General features: G+C 37.7%; 1 protein-coding gene across 1 annotated transcript in view; it reads left to right on the forward strand.

The window, feature by feature from the left end:
- The window catches only part of CDC40 (cell division cycle 40), a 38,662-nt gene extending 16,619 nt beyond the window's left edge, over positions 1-22,043 (forward strand). Inside the window, exons 4-15 of the mRNA XM_064508871.1 lie at positions 1,676-1,759; positions 3,451-3,590; positions 4,206-4,302; positions 6,002-6,141; positions 8,156-8,230; positions 8,956-9,001; positions 10,360-10,461; positions 13,294-13,409; positions 13,671-13,804; positions 18,949-19,025; positions 19,933-20,077; positions 20,966-22,043. Of these exons, the coding sequence (XP_064364941.1) occupies positions 1,676-1,759; positions 3,451-3,590; positions 4,206-4,302; positions 6,002-6,141; positions 8,156-8,230; positions 8,956-9,001; positions 10,360-10,461; positions 13,294-13,409; positions 13,671-13,804; positions 18,949-19,025; positions 19,933-20,077; positions 20,966-21,143 (1,334 nt within the window). The 3' untranslated portion in view covers positions 21,144-22,043. The remainder of the gene's footprint in view (positions 1-1,675; positions 1,760-3,450; positions 3,591-4,205; positions 4,303-6,001; positions 6,142-8,155; positions 8,231-8,955; positions 9,002-10,359; positions 10,462-13,293; positions 13,410-13,670; positions 13,805-18,948; positions 19,026-19,932; positions 20,078-20,965) is intronic.
- Positions 22,044-22,114: the final 71 nt, after the last annotated feature.

The raw sequence follows: 22,114 nt of genomic DNA on the forward strand, positions 1-22,114 counted from the left end.
TATTTCTTAAGAAGGTATTGTTATATATTCTGTCCCCATATCATGTTCATGGAGCATCTGGATGTATGTTTTTCTGCAAATGGGTCTTATTGGGATTAATGCTCCAAGCAAAGATTTTGGCGCTCAACCAGAGTTGATCTGCAGATGGAGTGATCCTTCCTATGGGAATGTAAGGTCTTGCCTTGTTCTTGCCATGCCTTTTCTAGTAGTTCCAATATTTTTTTTTTCCAGCATCTAACTGTAAATGAACTGGGCCACCTACCAGGACAGCAGTCTTTTCTGAGAAATGGCTGGGGAAATGCTGATCTCTGGCTGTTGGGGCGGTGTTGTTAGGTTCCGAACTTGTCTGCATCTAAGTGCTTTTATGGGGCAGTAGTGTCCTGGGTGGGATGGGGAATCTCCCAAGGTTCATGATTCTCTCTGTGAATCAACAGAAATACAGAAGTTTGATTGTAGGCTGTAGGATTTCTTTGACTGTGCGTGTGATTACTTTGACTGATGGCCGGAGAACTTTGTCCCTTTTTTTTGTTTGTTTTGTTTTGGTGCAGAGAAATTCTTATCGAGTCCTCAAAGGGCGTTTTGTCATTTGAATAATATTTAATAAAAATTGTTGACATGTCCACCAGGGTGCACTCTTTCCCCAAAAAAAGCCGTGGTGGTCAGTAGCTGTTCAGTGCACCTGTTCTCTGGAAACTAAATGAAGTTATCTGTCTTTCTTACTCTTGTAAGATCATTCTATCCACTTCAGGAGCAAGGGAGAGAGACTGTACGACATGCACATTAAAATGAGAATCACAGTATCAAATATTGTGAATATCTTGAATATCCATGAAATGCTGAAACATTTTATAAATTATTTATAAGATTATGCAGCAGGTTTTTTTTAACAAGACTCAATAGCAGTAATCAGGAAATGACAGCATGACTACTTAATTCTTTTAAAAATTAAAGGCCATTGCAGCTTCTTCCTGTACCTTCCCAGTTAGTTAAAGCAACTACTTTCAGATTGAGGGAACAAACTTTCCCAGCCTTGTCAGAAGCAGAATAATTTCTGCAGAGGAGGCAGAATGTGTGCAAAGCTCCAGGAAACTCCATTTGCTTTTATTTCTTCTTCCCATCTCTGTCTTCTTCTTTGCCTGCCATGATACCCAGGACTGCTGGAGATGAGTAACACTCACTTTGGCCCAGTGGAGGTGGTGGGAGAGGGCAGGGGGGCTGCAAGGCCAGAGGCTGCTGCTGAAGCCAGAGCAGTAGCAGTGGGCTGGTTTACACCTGATTTACTGGCTTACCAAACCAGGGAACCTGACCCAAAGCAGGGCCTGTTCCACACTAATCTACCATTTTTGAGTGAGGCTTTTCTTTATGCTGTGTTAGAACAAGAGTAGGTTGCTCTAACATTTCAAAATGTAATGCTTGCATTACAGGACACCAGTTTGAAGTCCGTGTTGACCACACTTTGGGCAGGGTGTTAGGCGAGAGGCCTCTTGAGGTCCCTGCCCACCTGAAAGATTCTGTGATTCTGTGACAAGTAGATGGTTTTCAAACGGTCTACCCTTCCTTATCCCTAGCTTTTTGGGAGCCAACAAGAAAAAAAATTCATGAAGTGAAAGACATACAAAAGTAAGAAAATATATATTTTTGAATTAACAGTATTTTATTTCTGTTTTTGTTCTAGGTTATGCATTAGATCCCTCTATAGATAACCCTGAAGTTGCTACCAAATATATTGGTTCTGTAGAAGAAGCTGAAAAAAATCAAGGTAAATAATTCAGAATCTCATAAGTGATTTGCAACTGACTACTATTTCCGTTACTACTTCACTTAAAAACTGAACAGGTATTAGCAAAGGAAGGAAATACTGAAACTTCTGGCAGTCATGCACTTCTGAAGAGACAAAAAATGAAAATGTGTTGCAATTGTAACGTTAAGAGAGAAGACAGATACTGAAAGGCTTTGTTTTTCTGAAATAGTGAATGTTTCAGGCTATCTTTGTGTCAAATTGCAAATGAGGATTTGCAGTTGGAACCTAGCATGTGTCCATTACGTGAATAGAATTGATCTGTGTGTTTGGAACAGAGCTTTTTGGTCCTCCTGAATTCTGTCTTAGCTAAAGTTATCCTGTGTCTATATTACAGTACGTGTATGTTAGACTAATTGCCTGAACTATACTACCCAGTAGTGTGAAGCAAACTGATCACTCTATATACCACCTCTGGCACTCCTTTTGGGATTTGCATGTTATCGCTACTTAGCGGAGTTGAGCTGTTTGAGTTATTTGGAAAGGAAAAACCACTGGAAGGTTGCCAAATGGTAAAGGCATAGCATACCAGTGAGAGGGTTGGCTGCCAGAGGCAATGGGGTTTGTAATCAATACTTTGATACAAGATACTTAACATTCAAAGTGGCTTGTTTACTTTGGAAAATTGTACCTGTGTAAACTTTACAGCTAGGTATGCTTTCCCTTGCACATATTTGTTCTAACATTTTATTGGCATGTGTATATAAAGGTTCTTTACCTGTGTTCTTGGACAATGAACATGGGACAAGGTTATTTCACTCTTTCTTTCCTAAGTAAAATAAAGAAAATAGACTTATTTTGGTGTAACAGCTACATTAGAAAGAAATGGCTACAGTTAAATTATTCAAAAAGTAAAAAGTAAACTTGTTGATATTGGGATTTTATTCATTTATTTTAAGAAAATTCTTGACTTTGAAATTTACTATCCCTCAATATTATTGCTTTTATTTTTACATGGCTTATTTCCCTCTTGTTTATATGGAACTTTTTTTGGCTCCTTTGTACTAAATGAGGATTTCTGATGCTGTAGGAAAGCACTGTTTGAAAACTGCACGTAATTGTATGTGCAATTCATTGCTCTAACATCTCTTAACTTTTTGATTTTTCTTACATATCTTTCTCGTTTAATGTTTTTGACAAATGAAATTCTGAGAGTGCAGCCTTTGTGATAAGCTAGCATTATATGAAAGAACAAGATAATGGTTAGATGCAGATGACTGTGAGTTCTCACTAAATTAAAATCCACAGAAGTTGTCATTGGGTGTTTGATTGGGGGGATTGTTTTGTTTTGGGTTTTTTAGGAAATTCAGGGCAGGGAAGGGATCAGAAGTCAGTTGAATGGAGACTCAAACTTAGCAATGTTCAGTGTATGAAAAGTGATTTATTCATACAGTCTGCAGCTTTACTGTTAAAAATGCATGTGCATGGTTAAGTACTCTGACAAGTCATGACACAGAGTTTAGGTGGTTCCTCTTGTTACTGTAGATAGTTAGCAGCATTATAATTAGACAAGTTAGCAACACTTTGGCCCCTAGATGCTTTTTCCATTTTGGTGTGTGTGTTGGTTGTTTTTGTTTTAAACGGAGTATGATGTGACCTGTTAAGTTGTAGTCTGTGTTGGCAGCTAGGCAGTGTGTTGTTTCTTTCTTCAGGTTTAACAGTGTTTGAAACGGGACAGAAGAAAATAGAAAAAAGGAAGAAATTCAAAGAGAATGATGCATCTAACATTGATGGCTTCTTGGGACCATGGGCAAAATATGTTGATGAAAAAGAAGTAGCCAAACCCTCAGAAGTAAGTGCTACTTTAATACAAGAGATAGGAATTGTTAGTAGGTTGCAGTGCAATGATATATTATGTGGTAGCAAGCAGAGGTCCAGCTGTGTAAGTAACTTTTCTCAATCAAGTCCATGCTATGCTTTAGGGTAGTAGAAACATTTCAGGTGATATGTTTGAATAAGATGTTCTGAATATTCTCTATTCAGTGATTTTCAAGACTGCTTCAAAGCGGAATGGATTGTATGTATAGCATGTAGAGTTCGATAAGTTATTTATGAACAGATGTACCTTGAAAAGAAGTGCAAATAAAACTTTTTTCAAAAAAAAATAAACCTCCAACCAGCACATGTCCTACTTTTTCAGTCAGCAGTGCTTAGCTGTAGTCATGAATAAGAAGATAATATCTACTTTTTTTTGGTGTACATAGCTTTTCAAACTGTTCTGGTTTTGATAAATATACTTCTCTTTATTGATTTTTTTTTCTTTGCAAACAGAAATATTTCTAATCCTATTTAACAAATAAACATATTGTTAATAATAAGTAAATAAACATTGGTTCAGTCCTGGATTTTGTTACATGATTCCAAATGTTGAATTTTTAAAAGTCAAGATCATGTTTTATTTTTCCAGGAAGAACAGAAAGAGTTGGATGAAATAACAGCTAAGAGGCAGAAGAGAGGAAAACTAGAAGATGATAAACCTGGAGAGGAGAAGACTATATTACATGGTAATGCTATCTTCCTACCTGTTCTCATTTTCTTGCTCACTCTGTTTTCTTGCCTGCTGTGTTAATTAGTAAGGATGGCAGACAGCCTCAGCAGTTTTGCTGAGGCACCTTGATGTTTCTGTATTGGAGATAATATAGCACTCACAGGCATGAGCATAAAGGATATGGAAAGAGATAATTGGACTAATTCCGCTTCATACTGTGAAGAGCAGTGTGGAAATGTCATCTTTAAGGGTATTGGTTTTATTTATTTATTTTTAATGTTATTAGACATGCTCACATAACCCTCTGCCATTTTACAGAACAAAAAGTTTTAGGTTATGACTTTGGCTTAGTATCAGCTCCAGAATTATTAGTTTTATGTGTTAGTACCTTCATCAGCAAGTAGTACTTGCTTATATGTGTACAATTCAGAAAATTGCTTAGACTTTATGCTTCCTCAATGCTTAATGTAACTTCTTGTTGTCCTACTGTGAAAAGTAGCACAGTCAGATAATAACTTGATGGAAGCCTATAGCATATGGTCTCTTTAAAGAAAAAAATTGCTTGGGTCTCATCTAAGTAAGTAAAATGAAGTCATTTTTGGTAACTTTCAACTCTCTGTGTGAAAAACAGTTCTGTCTTGTATTGCTTGGGACAAATAGATAAACTGAGTCTCTCTTGGTTAACTGCTTCTTACAACCAGGTTCACACACACAAGTTGGAGTATCCTTTCTTATATGCATTAAATGGGAAGTGGATGAGAGATATGCAATAGTGACATTAGTGCTTCATTCTGTTTATATATAGCAGGTTGTGACAGTATTTATTGAACTGTGATGAACACAACAAACTTGAAATTTTACCCATTGAGCTTCCTGTAGAAAATAACTTCAAACTGTTTATTTTGTATCCAACTTTTCATGGTCCCTACCTACCTAAAATTTCACAGTGAAAGCCCTTACTGGATAAACTTCAATCTTCTCAAACACAAACCTTCTGGAAATCTGTTAATACGGCATTTTGTGAACATGTCTAAACAATCAATACTGTGTAAAAGGTCACTTGTACAGCCATAACTGCTACAGCAATATCCCAGAAACTGAGAAATTATTTTATCAGAGAACAGCTTAATGCCATCACTATCCAACACCAGTCTACTCTGAAATATCCCTTCCTAAGCGCACTTGTCTGACTGTCCAGTTGCTTCTGTTAAATCTGTTTAAAGATCATGTGTTGGCTACTGCTGGCCAGTGCTGTTTCACACAGGGGGACTGGATCTATTTGTCCTGTTTGTAGTTCAGTCGCTGTGACTGATACAGCATTGAGCTGGTTGGAATGTGAAGTGCAAGCAAATGCCAGGACTGGAGTTGCAAATGTTGTGATCCCTAGTAGTGTTAGTGTAAGCAAACTCTCATTGGCCTGAGGAGCTCTTCTAGCTGTTGGATGATGAGTAAGACCGGGGGGGAGGGGAAATTGTCTTCATGTTCAGATTCCAAGCAGAGTTTGCTGAAATGACACTTAATTTGAGCCCAGCTGATACCAAATAAAATTCCACATTTGTGTCCTCTTAAGTGAGTTTCTTTTTTGTTCCACTTGAGAGCGGAACATCTGTGTTGAGAAAAATCTTAATTGTGTGGGGCAGTTCAGGCTTTTTAAGATTATGACCTCTTGAAATGCAGTCTCTTGGATTCTCAAAATTTTGTGTTTACCTTTTTAGTCAAGGAAATGTATGACTATCAGGGGAGATCTTATCTTCATGTCCCTCAAGACGTTGGAGTTAATCTCCGTTCCACAGTGCCACCTGAGAAATGCTATCTTCCAAAGAAACAAATCCATGTATGGTCTGGACATACAAAGGTAGGAAGTCTTGTCTGTGAGTATACATCATAAAAACACATTTCGTTTAGTCTCTGAGGCTAGTAACTTTTATTAGACTGAAGTATCAATAGAAGGAAGAGATATCTTCTTGCTTCCAAAATTAGGCATGTAGTTGGTTGTGTAGATGCCCATACAAGACATTTGCATACTCAAATGTGATCTTGTTTGTTTATCTGCATATACTTTTACACAAACACAGTGACTTTTTGACGTCCTATAGATAAGGAACAAATACTCTTCAATGACTTGTGTGGGATTCGGAGTTATTTTCTAAACTACCATGTGAATAAGCATAAGGCTAATTCTAGAGATCTCTGAAAATCACAAGTATCGTAAAAGTGTTTGAGGACTACTTGATATCAAACTTGCAAAAAGTTCTGTAGGCTTTGTGATGATAATGCAGCAGCAATATACTATTCCCCAAATACAGCTATCAACTTGAGAGGTCTGCCCTGTTATGTGTTCTGTGTGATGATATTACTTTATGATATCTTCTTGTGCCAGTGCCTGCAACTATATATGTACTTTTGTTATTAGAACAGTGTTTCACTAATCAAGCTTGTAAAGCCCTGTACTTGATGTTTCTTTGTCTCTAAATTTCGATATTGCTTCAGGGAAAATATACTTGGCTTCAACAGACAGCTCCTTAATGATAACCAGAAGTTGGAAGAAAGGAGGATAATACAGGGAGCACTTACCTGTTTTCAGCTGAGTTTCAGCTCTAACCCCTTCTTTAAAGACTGCTGCATCAAAGAACTTGTAGCTTTCCAGAATAATGGCTCCCTCCACAATCCTCTAGTCACTTCTGTGCTTATTATCCTATTAGAACAGATTGATGCATAAAATAGCTTTTTCCTTCAAACAAGCAAGATAAATAAAAATACGAATGAGAAGAGCAAAAGGGAGACAAGTTGACAAGCCTAGAAAAGCTAGAGGAATATAAGAAGGCAACAACAGGGAGGATAAAGCACGCAACTCCAACCAGAGGGGGAGGAACTAGAAGGAGTATGAATAGAATAATTGACGTGATATGGAAAGAAACAACATCAAGCCATGAGTACTTGGCAATTCTCTGGACTTCCTCTGCCAAGAGTACCTGAAATATAGATGGGAAGGTGCCCTGCCCAGGGAGTCTGAGTTCAGTGTCTACAAGTCACTAATACTGGAATATTAGGAAGTAGAGCCAGACAGAATTTTTTTTCTGTAGGAAAACTTCCTCACCTAGCCCACCTGAAAAAGCTTGATATACAGAAACTTCTAGCAAAAATGTCATTGAAGGAGTTTCTTGGGTCAGGTAGGAATAGTTTAGAAAGGAAAGAAGGACCAGGCACCAGCCCTGAAATAATCAGACAGGAATAGTGTCCTCTACCATTTAAAGCATTTGTTTTGAATTTCTTACATTTTCGTTTCTCTTTTAACTGGAAAAATAGCACTCTCATTACTTACAGGAATACTGCAGCCTATCTGACTAGAAATAAAGATATATAGTAGTATTTGCGAGTTCAGAATCTGCAAAGTTATTGCCACTGGGCAAGCCTGAATTGGAAGTGGCCCCTCAGTAGCACTGCAGTGCTGGAATTTATATTTTAAAAACAAAACACAAGTTATTCAGAAAAGGGTGTACTGCAAAGAGCTAAAGTTCTCAGGAGAGAGATTTCTGAAATGTTGGTGTTTGGTCAAAGTGTCACCCTAACCCACAATTTGTATTTCTTTGTTGTGGTTGCCACAGTAATGGCGCGAGTATTGAAGGAGGGTATATTACAGCTGTTGAAGTGAATCAGTTTCTTCCCAATAGCAGTTGTTCATAATGCATCACTGTTTCTAAACTGGAATGTGGGTGTGTTGTTTCTTTTTCAGATATGGTATCTATATATTTTACGAAGATAAGCTATAGGATTTGTTTATTTAAAAAATTAAAGGAGGTGAACTGAGGAAAATCAGAAGATGTAGCTACTCTACTCCACTCACTGTTTAATTATGTCCTTATCTACAGGGTGTCAGTGCAGTTAGACTGTTTCCTCTCTCTGGGCACCTACTGTTGTCTTGCTCGATGGATTGCAAAATTAAGGTGAGTTATTTTTATAATTTTATGTACAATTTTTTTACGTCATTTAATACAGACATTGCATTTAGAGCACTTACGTGTTTGGTACTTTCACCACGTACCTTTCTGTTTGTGTTGGTTTTTATTTTCTCACTAGATTTTTTTTATCTTTAGATTGCAAGTTCTTTGGAACAAAGACAGAAATAATGCTGAAGACTGTGGGTGTTAGAACAGCGTTAATCATTTAGTAATAGCATTTAGAAGGTCACAAGTCCCTAAGGTTGTTGCCTTTGCTAGTGTAATAATTCATTTGGTATGAAACCCAGTTTTACAGTTCACAAATGCTTCAGTAGATGCATGTTGCTTTTATGAAGTAATCTTATTTTAGTCCAGCATGCATTATATTGTAAATAATATATATAACGTATGTGTAATGAATATATATATAAAAATAAAAACCAAACTGGGGTGGTTAACTAGCAAAATAAATACCTTATGGGCCTCAGAGTTGAAATTCGGTCTGATCTTTTTACTTTTATAGGGCTTTTTGTTCATAAGGTGACAGAACACTCTTGTGAATATATATCTTAGTTGTGATTAATCATTTTTTAAGTGATGTTGTCATATACGTTTGCACTTGGTTTCTTAAAAGATATTGTCATATATGTTTGCACTTAATTTCAGCATCATTATTATTTAACAATTGTTGTCTTTTCTTCTCCATTCTTTTTCTTTTTTTTTCTTCCTAGCTATGGGAGGTGTATGGCGATCGAAGATGTCTACGAACATTTATTGGTAATAGTCTTTTTTTAACTGAGCTTTTAATTTATATTTAAAACAACTTCATGGAAGAATATTACTTAGGTTAGCTTATGATATTTATCACACAGAGGGCATGTGGGCATCTGAGACAAGTGGTATCCAGTATGATCTGGGCAATAAGAACTGAAGAAGCTGCAAGGTTTTAGTGAACCTTTGTCATTATTCCAAGTAACTTAATGGTGGTATAATGACACTTTAAGACCCTTAAAATGTTAGTGTACTGTGTTAGTCAGTACTTTATGCAAGACTCCTTTCCCTTCCCCCTGTCCTTAAGAAGTCACATGTGAAACTAAATGACCCCATCTTCCTATTCAGAATAACAGTCCTCTGTACTTATGCAGTGAGGGCATCTCATGGTCTGTTGATCTCACTATTTAAGTAGGTGGTCTTTTCTGGGCTAGCTGAATTTCTAGCGCAAAAGCAGCCATGTTTTGTTTTGGTTTTTGTGTGGGTGTTTTTAAGTTCAGGTACAGTCTTTGTTCATATAACAGATGCCTTTTGCAGATGGTTAGCAGCCTTCCCTGCAGAGCATCTGATTCTCCTTTTGAAATGGGGACATTTCTAGAACAGTGTTTGAGTGAATATATGTTGAATAACAAGAAAGTCTTTTGTTACCTAATATTTCTGTTGATAGCAGTATGGCAAAGATGATGGCTTGAAAAAAGATCCTATCTCAGTAGACTGTCCTTTCTAAACAGTTTGACTGTTTTTCTCAGGATGTCCTTGTAATCAGCCAGATTCACTTGCATTTTTTATATAAAGCGTGTGTGTGTGTGCATGCACGCTTCTACGAGTCTAGCACAATACTCAGCTGAAATTTTGGGGGTTGAAATACTCAGTTGAAATTTTGGTTAACACAAGATGAAAGAATTCTTAATATTTTCCATAGTTTGTACCTGGTGTTTCATTTTAAACATCTCTCCTTAGAAATCTCCTGTAGTGTTTCTTTCTGCTCTTTTTCTTTGCTCTTAAATGTTAACATTTAGTACAGTGTTTTCAACTTCTATTGCTGCTTCTAATGGTGGCTAGAACAATCTCTGAACCCAGCAATACTTTAAATTTTGCTTATCAATTGATGCATATCAATTTATGAATGATGCACAGCATTTGGTTCTGTGTAATGCTATTGTTTCTCTCTCCATGTTTTAGAGGTGTGGGTTGCTGGTTTACCTGTTGGGTGGAGCTGCTGGAACTAGGTTTACTAGGGCTCATGAAGAATTTCTGCAAGCAGTTTTCTAGTCTGTCTCTTAACTTGAATAATGTTTTTCGAAAACCTTAATTCTTAGCATGAATGGGTAAAACTTTATCATCGTGTTTTTTCTGTCTTGTAGGACACAGTAAAGCTGTTCGAGACATCTCTTTTAATAATGCTGGCACTAAGTTTCTTAGTGCAGCATATGACCGCTACCTTAAACTCTGGGACACTGAAACAGGTAGGCTTGTATATGTGCACACTGTTATTTGGCACTATATTAAAAAGTAACTACCAAGACCGAGTATCAGTCTGTCAAGTTGTTTCCAATTATCTTTAATATTCTCTTGTCATTCAGTGTTCAGGCTTTCATTACAGGAATACTGGTCTTTTTTTCTGAATGTTTTCCTGTGTTCTGTAATGATGCAATTGACACTACTTTTGTATTTCTATTTATTTGAAAAGCCACTGTTAATTATTTGTAATCCTAGAACAATTTTGAGTAAAAAGACAAATCAGACTTTACCAAATTAGTTAATTGCATATTTTCATTTATAAACATAAAATTAAGTATTGAAATCACACTTTTGACCTAAATATGCTTAATCTGGAAGAATTATTATTATTTGTAATAAATCTCTTATTAAATTGAACAAAACTCTTAAAGTGTTGCATTGGTATGGAAAAGTATCAGGTTTGGGGAGGGTGCTGGAGCAGGGCTGTATTTCCTGCAAAGGACTTGTGTAAATTCACTAAATGCTGAGTGACTCTGGCAAGTGCACAAGCAGAAGAATTGAAAGTATTTTAAAATAACCTGTTGGACATTAAAAAGCATTTTTTTAAATCCTGCTGTTACACCATCTGTAATAATTCAACAACACAGATCACTTCAGCCTTTTACTTGTGTGTATTTGCCATGTGTATAAAATTACACTTCGTGTTAAATTATTTTGCTTTTAGACTTCTCAGTAAGCAGCCACTCATCTCACAACTTTGAACTATGTGTTCTATGTTTACAGATCTGTCTAAAAATTTTTCTTCACTTACATTTTTTCTATGGAGGAAAATTTCTCCAAAGGTTCAAGAAGAGTTTTTTCAAAATAGATAATGCTATAATAACTATTTTGCTTACAGCAGCCTTACAAGCAGGTGTTGTTTGTACTTACTCAGGACTTAGCAGCAACAGTATCTTTACTCTATGTGAAATACTTTTTAAATGTTCTTCATCTAAAAGTTTTCTGGCTTTGTAGCTCCAAAGTTCATATAGAAAGCTTTCTCTGTCTTTCTGTCAAGCTGTATCTTTAATAGCAAGCTAAGGTATTACAGTGCTAAGGTATTACTCTGAGCCTGGGGCCAGCTAACATGGTCTGGCAACACCAATACCCATTTAAATTAGCTTGATCTCCAAATGGTGACTATATCTAAATTGCAAATTGGGAACAGTCCCTGCCCTGTGCTAACTCTTGAGCCATGCCTGGGAATTGTTTGGGAAGAGTGGTGGTTCATCCAGGCCAAAACCATGTCAGGACTGTTCTGGCAATGTAACAATAGAGAAGATTGAGTTCTGGTGCCTGGGGCTGTTACAAGGTGTTGCTTGGTTTACTAATATAGATGTAAACTCAAAAGGACACAGACAGCATTAGGGGATAGCAAAGTGGTTTCTGACTGGTAGCAATGGTAGATGTACTACTACTCAGTATAGATAAGATGCACTATGTTTTGACTATTTTGCAAGTTGACTCTTTTCAAAATGCTTCTAGATGTTGTTGGATGAAAGGTTGGCAGTCACTGATATTCTGCTTCACTAGTACTTCTGCTGTTACCATCAACAATAGACTATATTTGACCAACTTATTCCATATAAATTTTAGATCTTGCTATTCTCTATGGTATTTCCACAACTTCCAGGAATATATTAAGCAAAGTTTAGTAATAGTTGTTGTGCATCTGTTCTGTCCTCTTCTCCAAGAGGAGAACAGCAGACAGGGGACTGTTGGGAATTTTTAATTAAATAGATTAAATCATTATTTTGGCAAAGAAGATAGATAAGTATAGCAGTTTCCTTCACAGCCCAGGAAACAGTCTTCTGCTCAGATAAGACTTCTCATTATTACAAAGAGCTCAGTTTCTCCAGGGAAAATAAGGTACCAGCCAGAGCCTTCAGCCCATTATTTCAATGATCTTTCAGTTAACCTGAGCTTGAAGAGCACTCCGAATAAGCAGAGATGTGGAAATTGAGCTGCCGGTAGAGAGAAAAGAGGATAGATGTGGTGTTTTCACAGAGCTGCCTAAGAGATGCTCTGTAACATTCTGTTCCAATTAGTTTCTTAAATAAAAAAAAGATTCAGGGTAAATTTTGACAATCTTAGTTAAAATAGGTGCATTTGAAAAAAGACAGGAAGTTTTCGTGTTTGGAAAAGATGTTAGCAGTGGTACCATTCATTTGTGAATGACAGACAGGAAGATATAGGTCATATTCTCCAGCCTTGAGTCAGAACTCACTTATCTAGACACCTGAAAAATGTATTGAGCTTTTGGACTAAAACAGGCTTCTGGAAGCTTGTACAAGTTATGGAAAATATGTAATCAGGGTATTTGTGGCTGAGGCTAGGAGAGGAGGTCGGTATTTTGTTTTGCAGTTGGATTACTGTTACCCTTTCCTAGGCTTAGGAATGAGGAATTTTTGCCTGACTTCATGTCTCTTGTCAGGAAGAACTCTGATCCTTATGAGGTGATGCTTTATAAAGATACTGGGTCAACTCGCAATGTCCTGTATGCTGACATATAGGCTACGGAGCAGTTATATTGTTCGGAAAGCTGTAGTAATTAATGGAAGGGAAAAGTTTGTGTGTGTATGTGCTTATACAGATGCATGCATGCAAACACGTGAAAGATGGTCTAATTAAAGTGCATCATAACTTCTACCCTCTAATCCTCTCAGGGGCTTTAAAACAAGTACTTTCTGCTCTAAGTGAAGTAAAACTGAAATGAATGCTTCATCAATATCTGCAATAAATTCATCAGCCCGCAGACCTTCCGACCTGACCCAATATGGATGGCTTCTCTGTTTCAGGGCATTGTATTTCAAGATTCACAAACAAGAAGGTTCCTTACTGTGTCAAATTCAATCCTGATGAAGATAAACAAAATCTCTTTGTTGCAGGAATGTCAGATAAGAAAATTGTGCAGGTATGCCTCTACTTAATATCACCTACCCCCCATTTCTATTTTCATAAGCAAGAAGTTGTTAGTTTTACTTGAATTTTTTGATTTAAGTAGTATGTCTCCACAAGTTAGAGAATTCCCCCCCCCTTTTTTTTAACTAGATTAGTAAAGACTATTGCCAGAGTATTTGCTTTCCTACCTGAAATTACTTTAAAACTTGAAATAACGGGATTCTGAGATTTAGTAAAAGCCAATGTCTTGCTCTGAACTGTTTTTTATTTGTAGTGGGATATTCGGAGTGGTGAGATTGTGCAGGAATATGATAGGCATTTGGGAGCTGTCAACACCATTGTGTTTGTGGATGAAAATAGACGGTTTGTGAGTACATCTGATGACAAGAGTTTAAGAGTCTGGGAATGGTAAGTTTAAAATTTTGAATTTTAACTTAAAGTATATTATGAACAAACTGAGAGGAAGATAGCAGTTTATATTTAAAAGTCTATGTAGCACATAGGAAGCTGAAGAGCACTGAGTTCTAGCTAGCTGAGGAAGAGCTGAATTTAAATTTCCAGAATTTGTATGTAATTACATATACAGTAGTTAAACTATTTCACAAGAGAAGAACCAGAACAATCTCAGATGTTCTTGTTGCTGATTTCTAGTAGCTGTTAAAATTGGCTGTATATTCCACAAATCCCTGAGTTCTGTCACTTGGTCTAGTATGGTTTCTAGTTCTTAAACATTTTTGTCCAGTAAAATGAAACATCCCTTACAAAGTCTAACTATAATATTTTTTAATCACTTTGAAATGATTCTCACTGTCTAAGAATGAAGTATTTTCACTGGCTTACTGCCCCACTGTGTTCCAGTATTTGAAAATTGCTTTTAAAGTCTGTAAAACTTAATTCCACTGTATGCAAAGTAAAATCCCTTAAATAGCCCCAGTTTTATTGGTGCAAATTTTTATGGGCATCAGGCTGCAATTATTATTAGCGTTAATTATTAATCATTTATCAGTATCTTACTGCTATACCTTTTAGAATCATTTCTCTAGAGATTTTAATTTTTAAAACTAGTTTCTTCCTATCTTTTTGCTGAATACTAACCAACCTATTTTGGCTTTGCTGGAGAGACTTCATAGATTTCCTTTTCCTCTAAAGAAAGCGTAAGACACAGCCCTGTCGGCCTGAAGCACGCTGCACTCTATTAGTGAGCTCTGTTATCTCTCCTTTCCCCAAAGGTGTGCTAGCCCTTAAATTAACTTTTTAAAGAACTGTCTGTGCTATGTTTGTGTAGGTTTTGAATGCTTTGATCTTGGGTATGGATAGTATTGTATAGTTATAGACCAATATCTCAGTGTAGCTTTGCTTCTGTTTTCTGGTAGTCTGTTTTTTTGTTTTGTTCTGGTTTTTTTGGTGAATCATTGATACCCACAGTATGAATACAATAGATGACAGAAAAGTGAAAGTCCATCCAAGAAAAACTCGTAAGAAACACCATTTTAAACAGCTTTTGGTTTTAATGTATTTTGGTAGAAAACAAGAATCTTCTATTTCTGAAAGTTTTTTCCATGAGAATCTGGGACTTTAGATTTTTCTGCCCTTTTTTGAAAGAACAATCCCCTATCTTTAAGTTTCCATTTCATTTTGCCTTTCACATATGAAAAGCTTTTGCACATTACGGATGTTAGTTCGACAGCTCTATGACTAATGAGTTCCTTCCTAGGCTTTTTTTTCTTAATCTAGACAAGAGACTCCAATCTGTGGTATTTGAATGTTACCCAAGCAGCCAGAGAAACCCTCAGTATGTCTGTGATCTGCTGCGATCAGTGCCAGTAGCAGCCGTGGTAATGACCAAAGTCTGGGAACCCAGGCTTAGACTACACATATAATGCTGTCGCCATCTGTCGCTCCAAGAGTACCTCTGTTCAGTGCTTCATAATTAGCCCCATGTATTTACTAAGCTCCTTAAAGAAAAATCATTACAATGGCATGTCTGCTGAGGAATGTCTCCTGTTTGGTGAGTAGGAGTATCTCACTTGCACAAATCTGTTGTTTCCTTGAGATTGGATTGCCCTTGTTTTGTGAGCTTTGTGTTGATGGCTGAAATAAATAGCAAAGTGGGTGGATTTAGTCACTTTGTGGGGAAAAGCAGGAAAGGCAGAAAGGTTCCGGTATGGGAACATCGCAACCTGATTGTTCCAGTAGCGGAAGCTTTCGTTCTGAAGGAAAAAAATATGTCCTGAGCTTGTTGTGCACTGAAGAAAGAGCTCCCTTGTTCAGATAATGGAGAACTCGACTGTAGACAGTGTTCTGCAGCACAGTTCTTGGGGTTTTCTTCATTCCACAACCTGCCACAATATATGCTAATCTGTCCATAGGCATACTTCCACACTTTCCAGATCCAAATTTTTTACAACAAAATAAACTATATTAATGCATTTAGTAGAGAAGATTTTTGGACCTTGAAAAATTCCATGTCAAATTATTTCTTGCTGCACCTCGAGTCTTTTTTTTTTTTTTACTAGTTTTATAAGGAAAATTATTTGTATCTTCGTTATTTTGGTTATTGCACCTGTTGACATGTTTAAATGTGTAATATTTTTCACTATCCCAGAGAAACAAAGCAGCCTTCAAAATAATTATGACCCGAGTATGGCCTTAAAAGCAGTAATTAAAGCTGGTGTAATTGCTTAGTTCCAATTGTCCAGAGGAATTTTGTAGTATGTTTTGTAAACACTTTGACTTGGCCAGAGCTAGTAATGGGATGGCATGTCAGTCTTCATCACAGCAAGCAACTTCTCCCTGGGAATTTCAGTCTCCTTTCCCCAGGGGTTCATACGTGCAGAGATTTCACTGTAGCGTGCACTGAATTGCAGTTAGTTGGTTGCTGAAAGTTCAGGCTGCACGTATAGGACAGACTCTTACAGATCAGATGGTTTGTTTAGTGATCTTTCTTTTTTTTCCCCTCCACTGGATTTCTTTAAGTTTTGCCTTCTCTCGCTTTCCGTTTGATTTTTATCTTTACAAGAGTGGTATTAGTTGACACAGGTAACATATTCTCTCCCCTTCCTTTTAGACAGGCAGAATGTTATTTTGTCTTGTCTCCTACATACGCTTCTGTTACTACCTGGATAAACAGTAAAATGATTTGGGCAACTGACCTTGGAGGCTTTTCTTTCCTTTAACCTTCAAGTCAGCCAGTAAAAGACCTGTACAGCAGGAGCTTAGTTCTTACCCTGCCAGGCTCAGCAGGCTTGTCAGCCCTGTCAGGCTCTGCCCCCCAGCCGGCCTTTTCCCTCCAGAGTTCCTAGCAGAGACACTGTAGTCTCATGAGAGTGCTTTATAACATCAAGATCCCAGAAATGTGTGTGTTTCTCTCTCTCTATATATATATATATTTATTTATTTGTTTGCATATCTTTTTCTCTCCCCTCTTTGGGAAGAAGTTGTATAGAACCCCGGAGCGTCACTTTTCTTAATCTTGATATTACTCTTGATATTGAAAACTTTCTGGCTTGTGAAATACTTAGGGGAGGAAAAATATACAAGCATTTGAAGATCTTTCAATTTAAAATTTGAACAAATATGCATGTCATATGAGATTTTAGGTCAGCCAGTCAGGACAGCATCTTTCTCATATGTATATCTTTTTTGGTTGGGGGGAGGGGTTGCTTGCAGGGGGCAGGCTGACCTTACTTCTCATTTAGCAATTTGACTCAAAACAAATGGGAAACAGAAATGTGTCTCTGTATTCTGCCTAATAGTTTAAGGCAGCATATCCTGCCAGTGTCCTAACTCCGTCTGGTGCGTTTCAACATAGAGCAGAGCTGTCTTGAATAAATTCCAGTCGATGAGCCTGCATTTGTTTGTAAAGAGAGAGAGGAGGCAGGAAACCCATACTGCATTTTAATTTCTCATTGCAGTAGAAATCAACATTGGAGATGTATTTTCTATAATAATGAGACTTTAAAAACAAACAAACAAACAAACTTGACTTTCAAAAGGATTGCTTTTACCTAGAATAAAGACTCGTGGGGGTGGAGGGCAGGTTCAGATGAGTAGTGGGCTGGGGGAGTGTTGTGTGTTGGGAATGGAGTAGGATCTGACCTTGTTGCAGTGATGACTGTCCTGTTCCAGGTGAGATTTGAAGCTGTTTGGATACTGATGCAGAAGGGTCGCACTGGGAGAGGGGCAGAGGGGACTGCACTTGCTGTGCTGTCATCTTGGTCGGCCTCCAAGATTATGTGGGCTCTTTAATCCTTTACAAATTTACTACCCAGTTGTAGTCTTGGATCTCCCTGTTTGGGAGTAAGTTATTCCCGCACATGCTCTTGCCCACAGAGCGCACAAATCTGGTTGCTCCTCTTATGCTGAGGGGTAAACGATCGCAGTTTACTACACAAAAGCACTTGTGTTAGAGTTGTCCTGAGCAGCTTCTCGCCCCGCTGCCTGCTGGTTAACACAAGGTGGCTGGCATTAACTTACCCCACAATGAAACAGAGTTGTAGCTACATCACTAATGTTACCAGTGCTTCCCTTGACCGTGCTGCCATCCAGCAAGGCTCGGTTGGTGAGAGCCAGGCAACCATCCATGCCTCTGCTCCAAGCATGTCCCCAGCAGCCTTTTTAGAGTGTGAGACGCTGAAGTCACAACCATCCCTTCAGGTTAATGAATATCGCGACAGAACGTTCTGCATGTGTCTTCTGCTGAATGCGTTAATTACATCTGTGTTCTGCTGGAGATTTCTTTTGCTTAATGAGGAAGACGTGCATTTCTTCCCTTGAGGGTATGAGGAATACTGTGGATATGCACAGCCTGTTAGCAATTCAGTTTACATAGTTAAAACCAAATGACTATTCTGAGGACTAAAGATTAGACTGTACTTTTTTTTTCCCCTAGGTCCACATGCTTTTGTACAGAACAGTGTATGTTCTTAACAAAACAATGGTAAATAACTTGAATCAGGCCAGCAAAAATTGGTGCAGTCCAGTACTGAATTGAGACTGGGAAGTTCAGAGTTCAGCTCAGCTATGAACATTGAAAATTGGTGGCACCCCATTTGGGAGAGATCGGAAGGAAAAGGTCATTATCAGAGAGAAGAGTGCGAGAATTCTAGGAGTTTTTTGTTTGGTTGGGTTTGGCTTTTTGTTTTTAAGGAGAGAAAAAATAATGGGCAGACATTGTCTAATTAAAACAAAAGTCAATAAGATATTCAAGTATACACATGTATATCTGTTTAGTTATTCCTGCTACCTACGTAAGAATCTTGCAAGAGTTGCAGTTAAGCTGGAGGCAGTGAAATATTTTCGTGTTACAGTCCTAGTCTAACAGCTGGAGTTATAATACTGCTTTAGACTTTGGGTCATTTGGCTTGGGTAGGTAGCTCTACAGTTGGAGTTCTCCAGCTGGGTGTTTGTAATATTTTTGAGCTTCTACACATTCTTCATTTGGACACCACCGCTGCGGTCTCCATGATGCAGTGGCTGAGTAAATCTGACTTCAGCCAGCCCTTTGGACCATCTCCATGTCTTCATAAAACACATACTTCTTCCTTTTGCAGGGATATTCCTGTAGACTTCAAGTACATAGCTGAGCCAAGTATGCACTCGATGCCAGCTGTGACTTTGTCTCCAAATGGTAGGTTAACATTTTTCTGCCTTCCTAGATCTACTTTCCATAGGCATGTCTGCTGATTATATCTCTGTAGTGTTCCCATGCTGCATCTCCTTGCCACCACCACCCCTCCATCCCCCCAGATCAGTGTGTGCATTTATTCCAAGATTGGAGAGGATCTGGTTTAAGTTTTAAGAAGAACAAGTATGTCAAAATGAGGGGTTATATCAGGATAACTGTATCCATTTAAATTTAGACCTCGATCCAGACAGGGTAAAATGACTCTTTCTTTCCATAGAGCTATGATGTACTCTTTGCTACATTTAAAATATTAAGAGGAACAATGGTGGGAATTGCTGATTAATGCAAACTACTAAGTGAGTTCAACAGTCTTTACAGTGCCGCTGATAAAGCAGAAACTGATGTTATACATGATCCTGTCAATGCTGTTGCTATCTGTTCTGAATATAGCCCAATTAACACTTGCATAAGATAAATCCCATGTTATTTCAGTGCTCTTGCATGTTAAACTGGTGTTTATTGCTTTTATCAGAATCAAACTGAAGGAGGATAAAGGTTTACTGCCTCTAATAATCAGTACAAATGCTTCTAATAGGACCAAATCTGTTTAATCTGTTTTATCTGTTTTGGCCAAAATTAAATAGCTTCAGTGTCAACATTATTAAACTGTCACTAGACTTGCAGTTAACACTTCCACTGAGCTAAGTAGTGATCAATCAACTGTTGCACAGCTAATATTTTTGTAGCATCAAATTGTATTTGCTTTCCAGTGTAAATATCTTATTTTCAACAATAGAAGTAGTTTTAATATAAAAAAGAATATTCTGGAGCCTCTTTAAAACTTGCCAGTCAAGTTTGTTTCTTCAGATGCAGCATTCTGATACCCACCTTTTGTTTATTGCATTTTTAGGGAAATGGTTGGCTTGTCAGTCGATGGATAACCAAATTCTGATTTTTGGAGCTCAGAACAGATTCAGATTAAATAAAAAGAAAATCTTCAAAGGTCACATGGTAGCTGGCTATGCCTGTCAAGTGGATTTTTCACCTGACATGAGGTGAGTTCTGTGGGACTGAGCTTCATCTTAACACCACATTTCTTTTTGAAACCTCTGCAACATTCATTGATGCACTGCCTTCCCCTTAGGTCAGCATCAGACAGATCTCTAGCCAAGCAGCAGAAAGCAGATTGCTCATGTCATTTGATAGGACTGAGAAACTCAACTGTTGCTCAGAGCAATATTTCAAAAAACAGTCAACATGATCCAAATTCCATTTACATTGCTGTGTTAAACCTTCCAGAGAGACTCCCCCTGTTTTGCCCAGCCCTGGTGCAGCAGAAGAGGCTTTCTCTTCCTATTTGCATCTGGCTCTTTTTGCACATGGTCTGAGCAGCAGCCTCAAGGCTGTATTCCAGCAGCGTTCACTTGTCTAGAATACCTGTGTGTCAGACTTGCCCGGTTTTCCAGTTTGCAAGTCTCTTGTGGTATCCTCATTTGTCCTGAGAGAACTGTCTTGTTCATGCTATTTGCTCAGTAACATGCCTATAGCTTTACCACTGTGGGCACAAAAGATTTTCCTTACTTTAAAAACAGGAGAATAACCTCAGCAAAGCGGAAGAAAAAGTGGAGAGAAGTGTCTGCAAATTTTAGAGAAGCTGCTGGCACTTGCTCTTTTCCTAATTTATTCTCTGTAGTTCCAGTCACACTCCACATGGTGTAATCACACTGCTTAGCACGTTTACCTTGCAGTCGATGAATCACCTTCTGCAGGGCTTGTGCTGCTTAAAGTACAGCATGCATGCTAATTCCATGGCAGGTATGCTTTCAGACGATCAGATGGGAAGCTCATTGGGTGAAGCGCTTTTCCATTGCTCAGCATACAATTATAACAAAAGCAGTTCTTGAGTGCTTGATACAGCTTTTACTCTAATCCCTTTAATACAGCTACGTGATATCTGGAGATGCAGATGGAAAACTTAATATCTGGGACTGGAAGACAACGAAACTCTACAGCAGGTTAAAAGCACATGATAAAGTCTGTATTGGTGCAGTCTGGCATCCACACGAAACGTCTAAAGTCATTACGTGCGGCTGGGATGGTCTTATTAAACTATGGGACTAAAGAGGATGCTACAAAGATCTGAAGTTGTAAGCCTTGCAGACATTTGAGATTTGAGTGAATTCTGCTATAAGGATGTGTAGACATTTATAATACAGCTGTTCTCAGCTAGCATTTGATCTAGGAGGTCTTCATGACAGAAAACTGGACTGGAAGGATATAGTTCTAAATATGACCTCTGGGTATGAGATGCTGAGGTCAGCATGCAGAATCAAGTGTTAGTTTGTCACGTCACTTTTTTGTGCAAAATACTTTTGTAAAATAAAAATAATTTTAAGAAAAAATATTTTTGAGGTTTTGGGTGTCAGAGATGTGTAGAGTTAAAGGAGAAAACCAGCAATTGTATAATTACATTCTGTAATTCAAAGAACAGATCTATCATATCTACTGCAATAGAGCAGGAAAAGATGCATTTGTTTACATGCTTTCTGGCAGTATTTTGTGGTCCCCGAAACTCTTCTAACTTTATAGAACATAAAGCCACTTGCTAAGTTGTAGTAATACACGATAGAAATGAAGAACTAATCAGAAGCTTGCATAGCCTTCAGTTAAACCGTATGCACTGAAGACTGCATTCATAAAATTGTTTTCTGTCTGTATTTAGATTTAACGATTGCATCATGCTCATCGCTGAGGTTCATCTTTGCAACTATTCCTCAATTTGAAGGTTTTCCTTATAGTGGGTACTCTTTGGTTGTGTGTTGTTGTTCTTCTCTTTCCATATGCTGTTAAGTTCTAATAAGCATGACAGATATTTTGAAAGAAAAACAACAAAGTAAATATCTCTTGTTCAGTTTGGAATATATTGTATTATAAGCCCCACAGAGTTTGACAAGTTAATGTATATACATCACCTTTTCTCTTTAAAGAACTTATTTTTAATAAATCTTTTTATAAAAAGTCTGCCTATCTTCATTGAATTCTTCCCTCCAGCAATGTCCACATAAAATATTTCATACCATTTGGCATTCTAA

This window comes from Dromaius novaehollandiae, chromosome 3, assembly GCF_036370855.1.
Source record: "Dromaius novaehollandiae isolate bDroNov1 chromosome 3, bDroNov1.hap1, whole genome shotgun sequence".
Lineage (NCBI taxonomy): Eukaryota > Metazoa > Chordata > Aves > Casuariiformes > Dromaiidae > Dromaius > Dromaius novaehollandiae.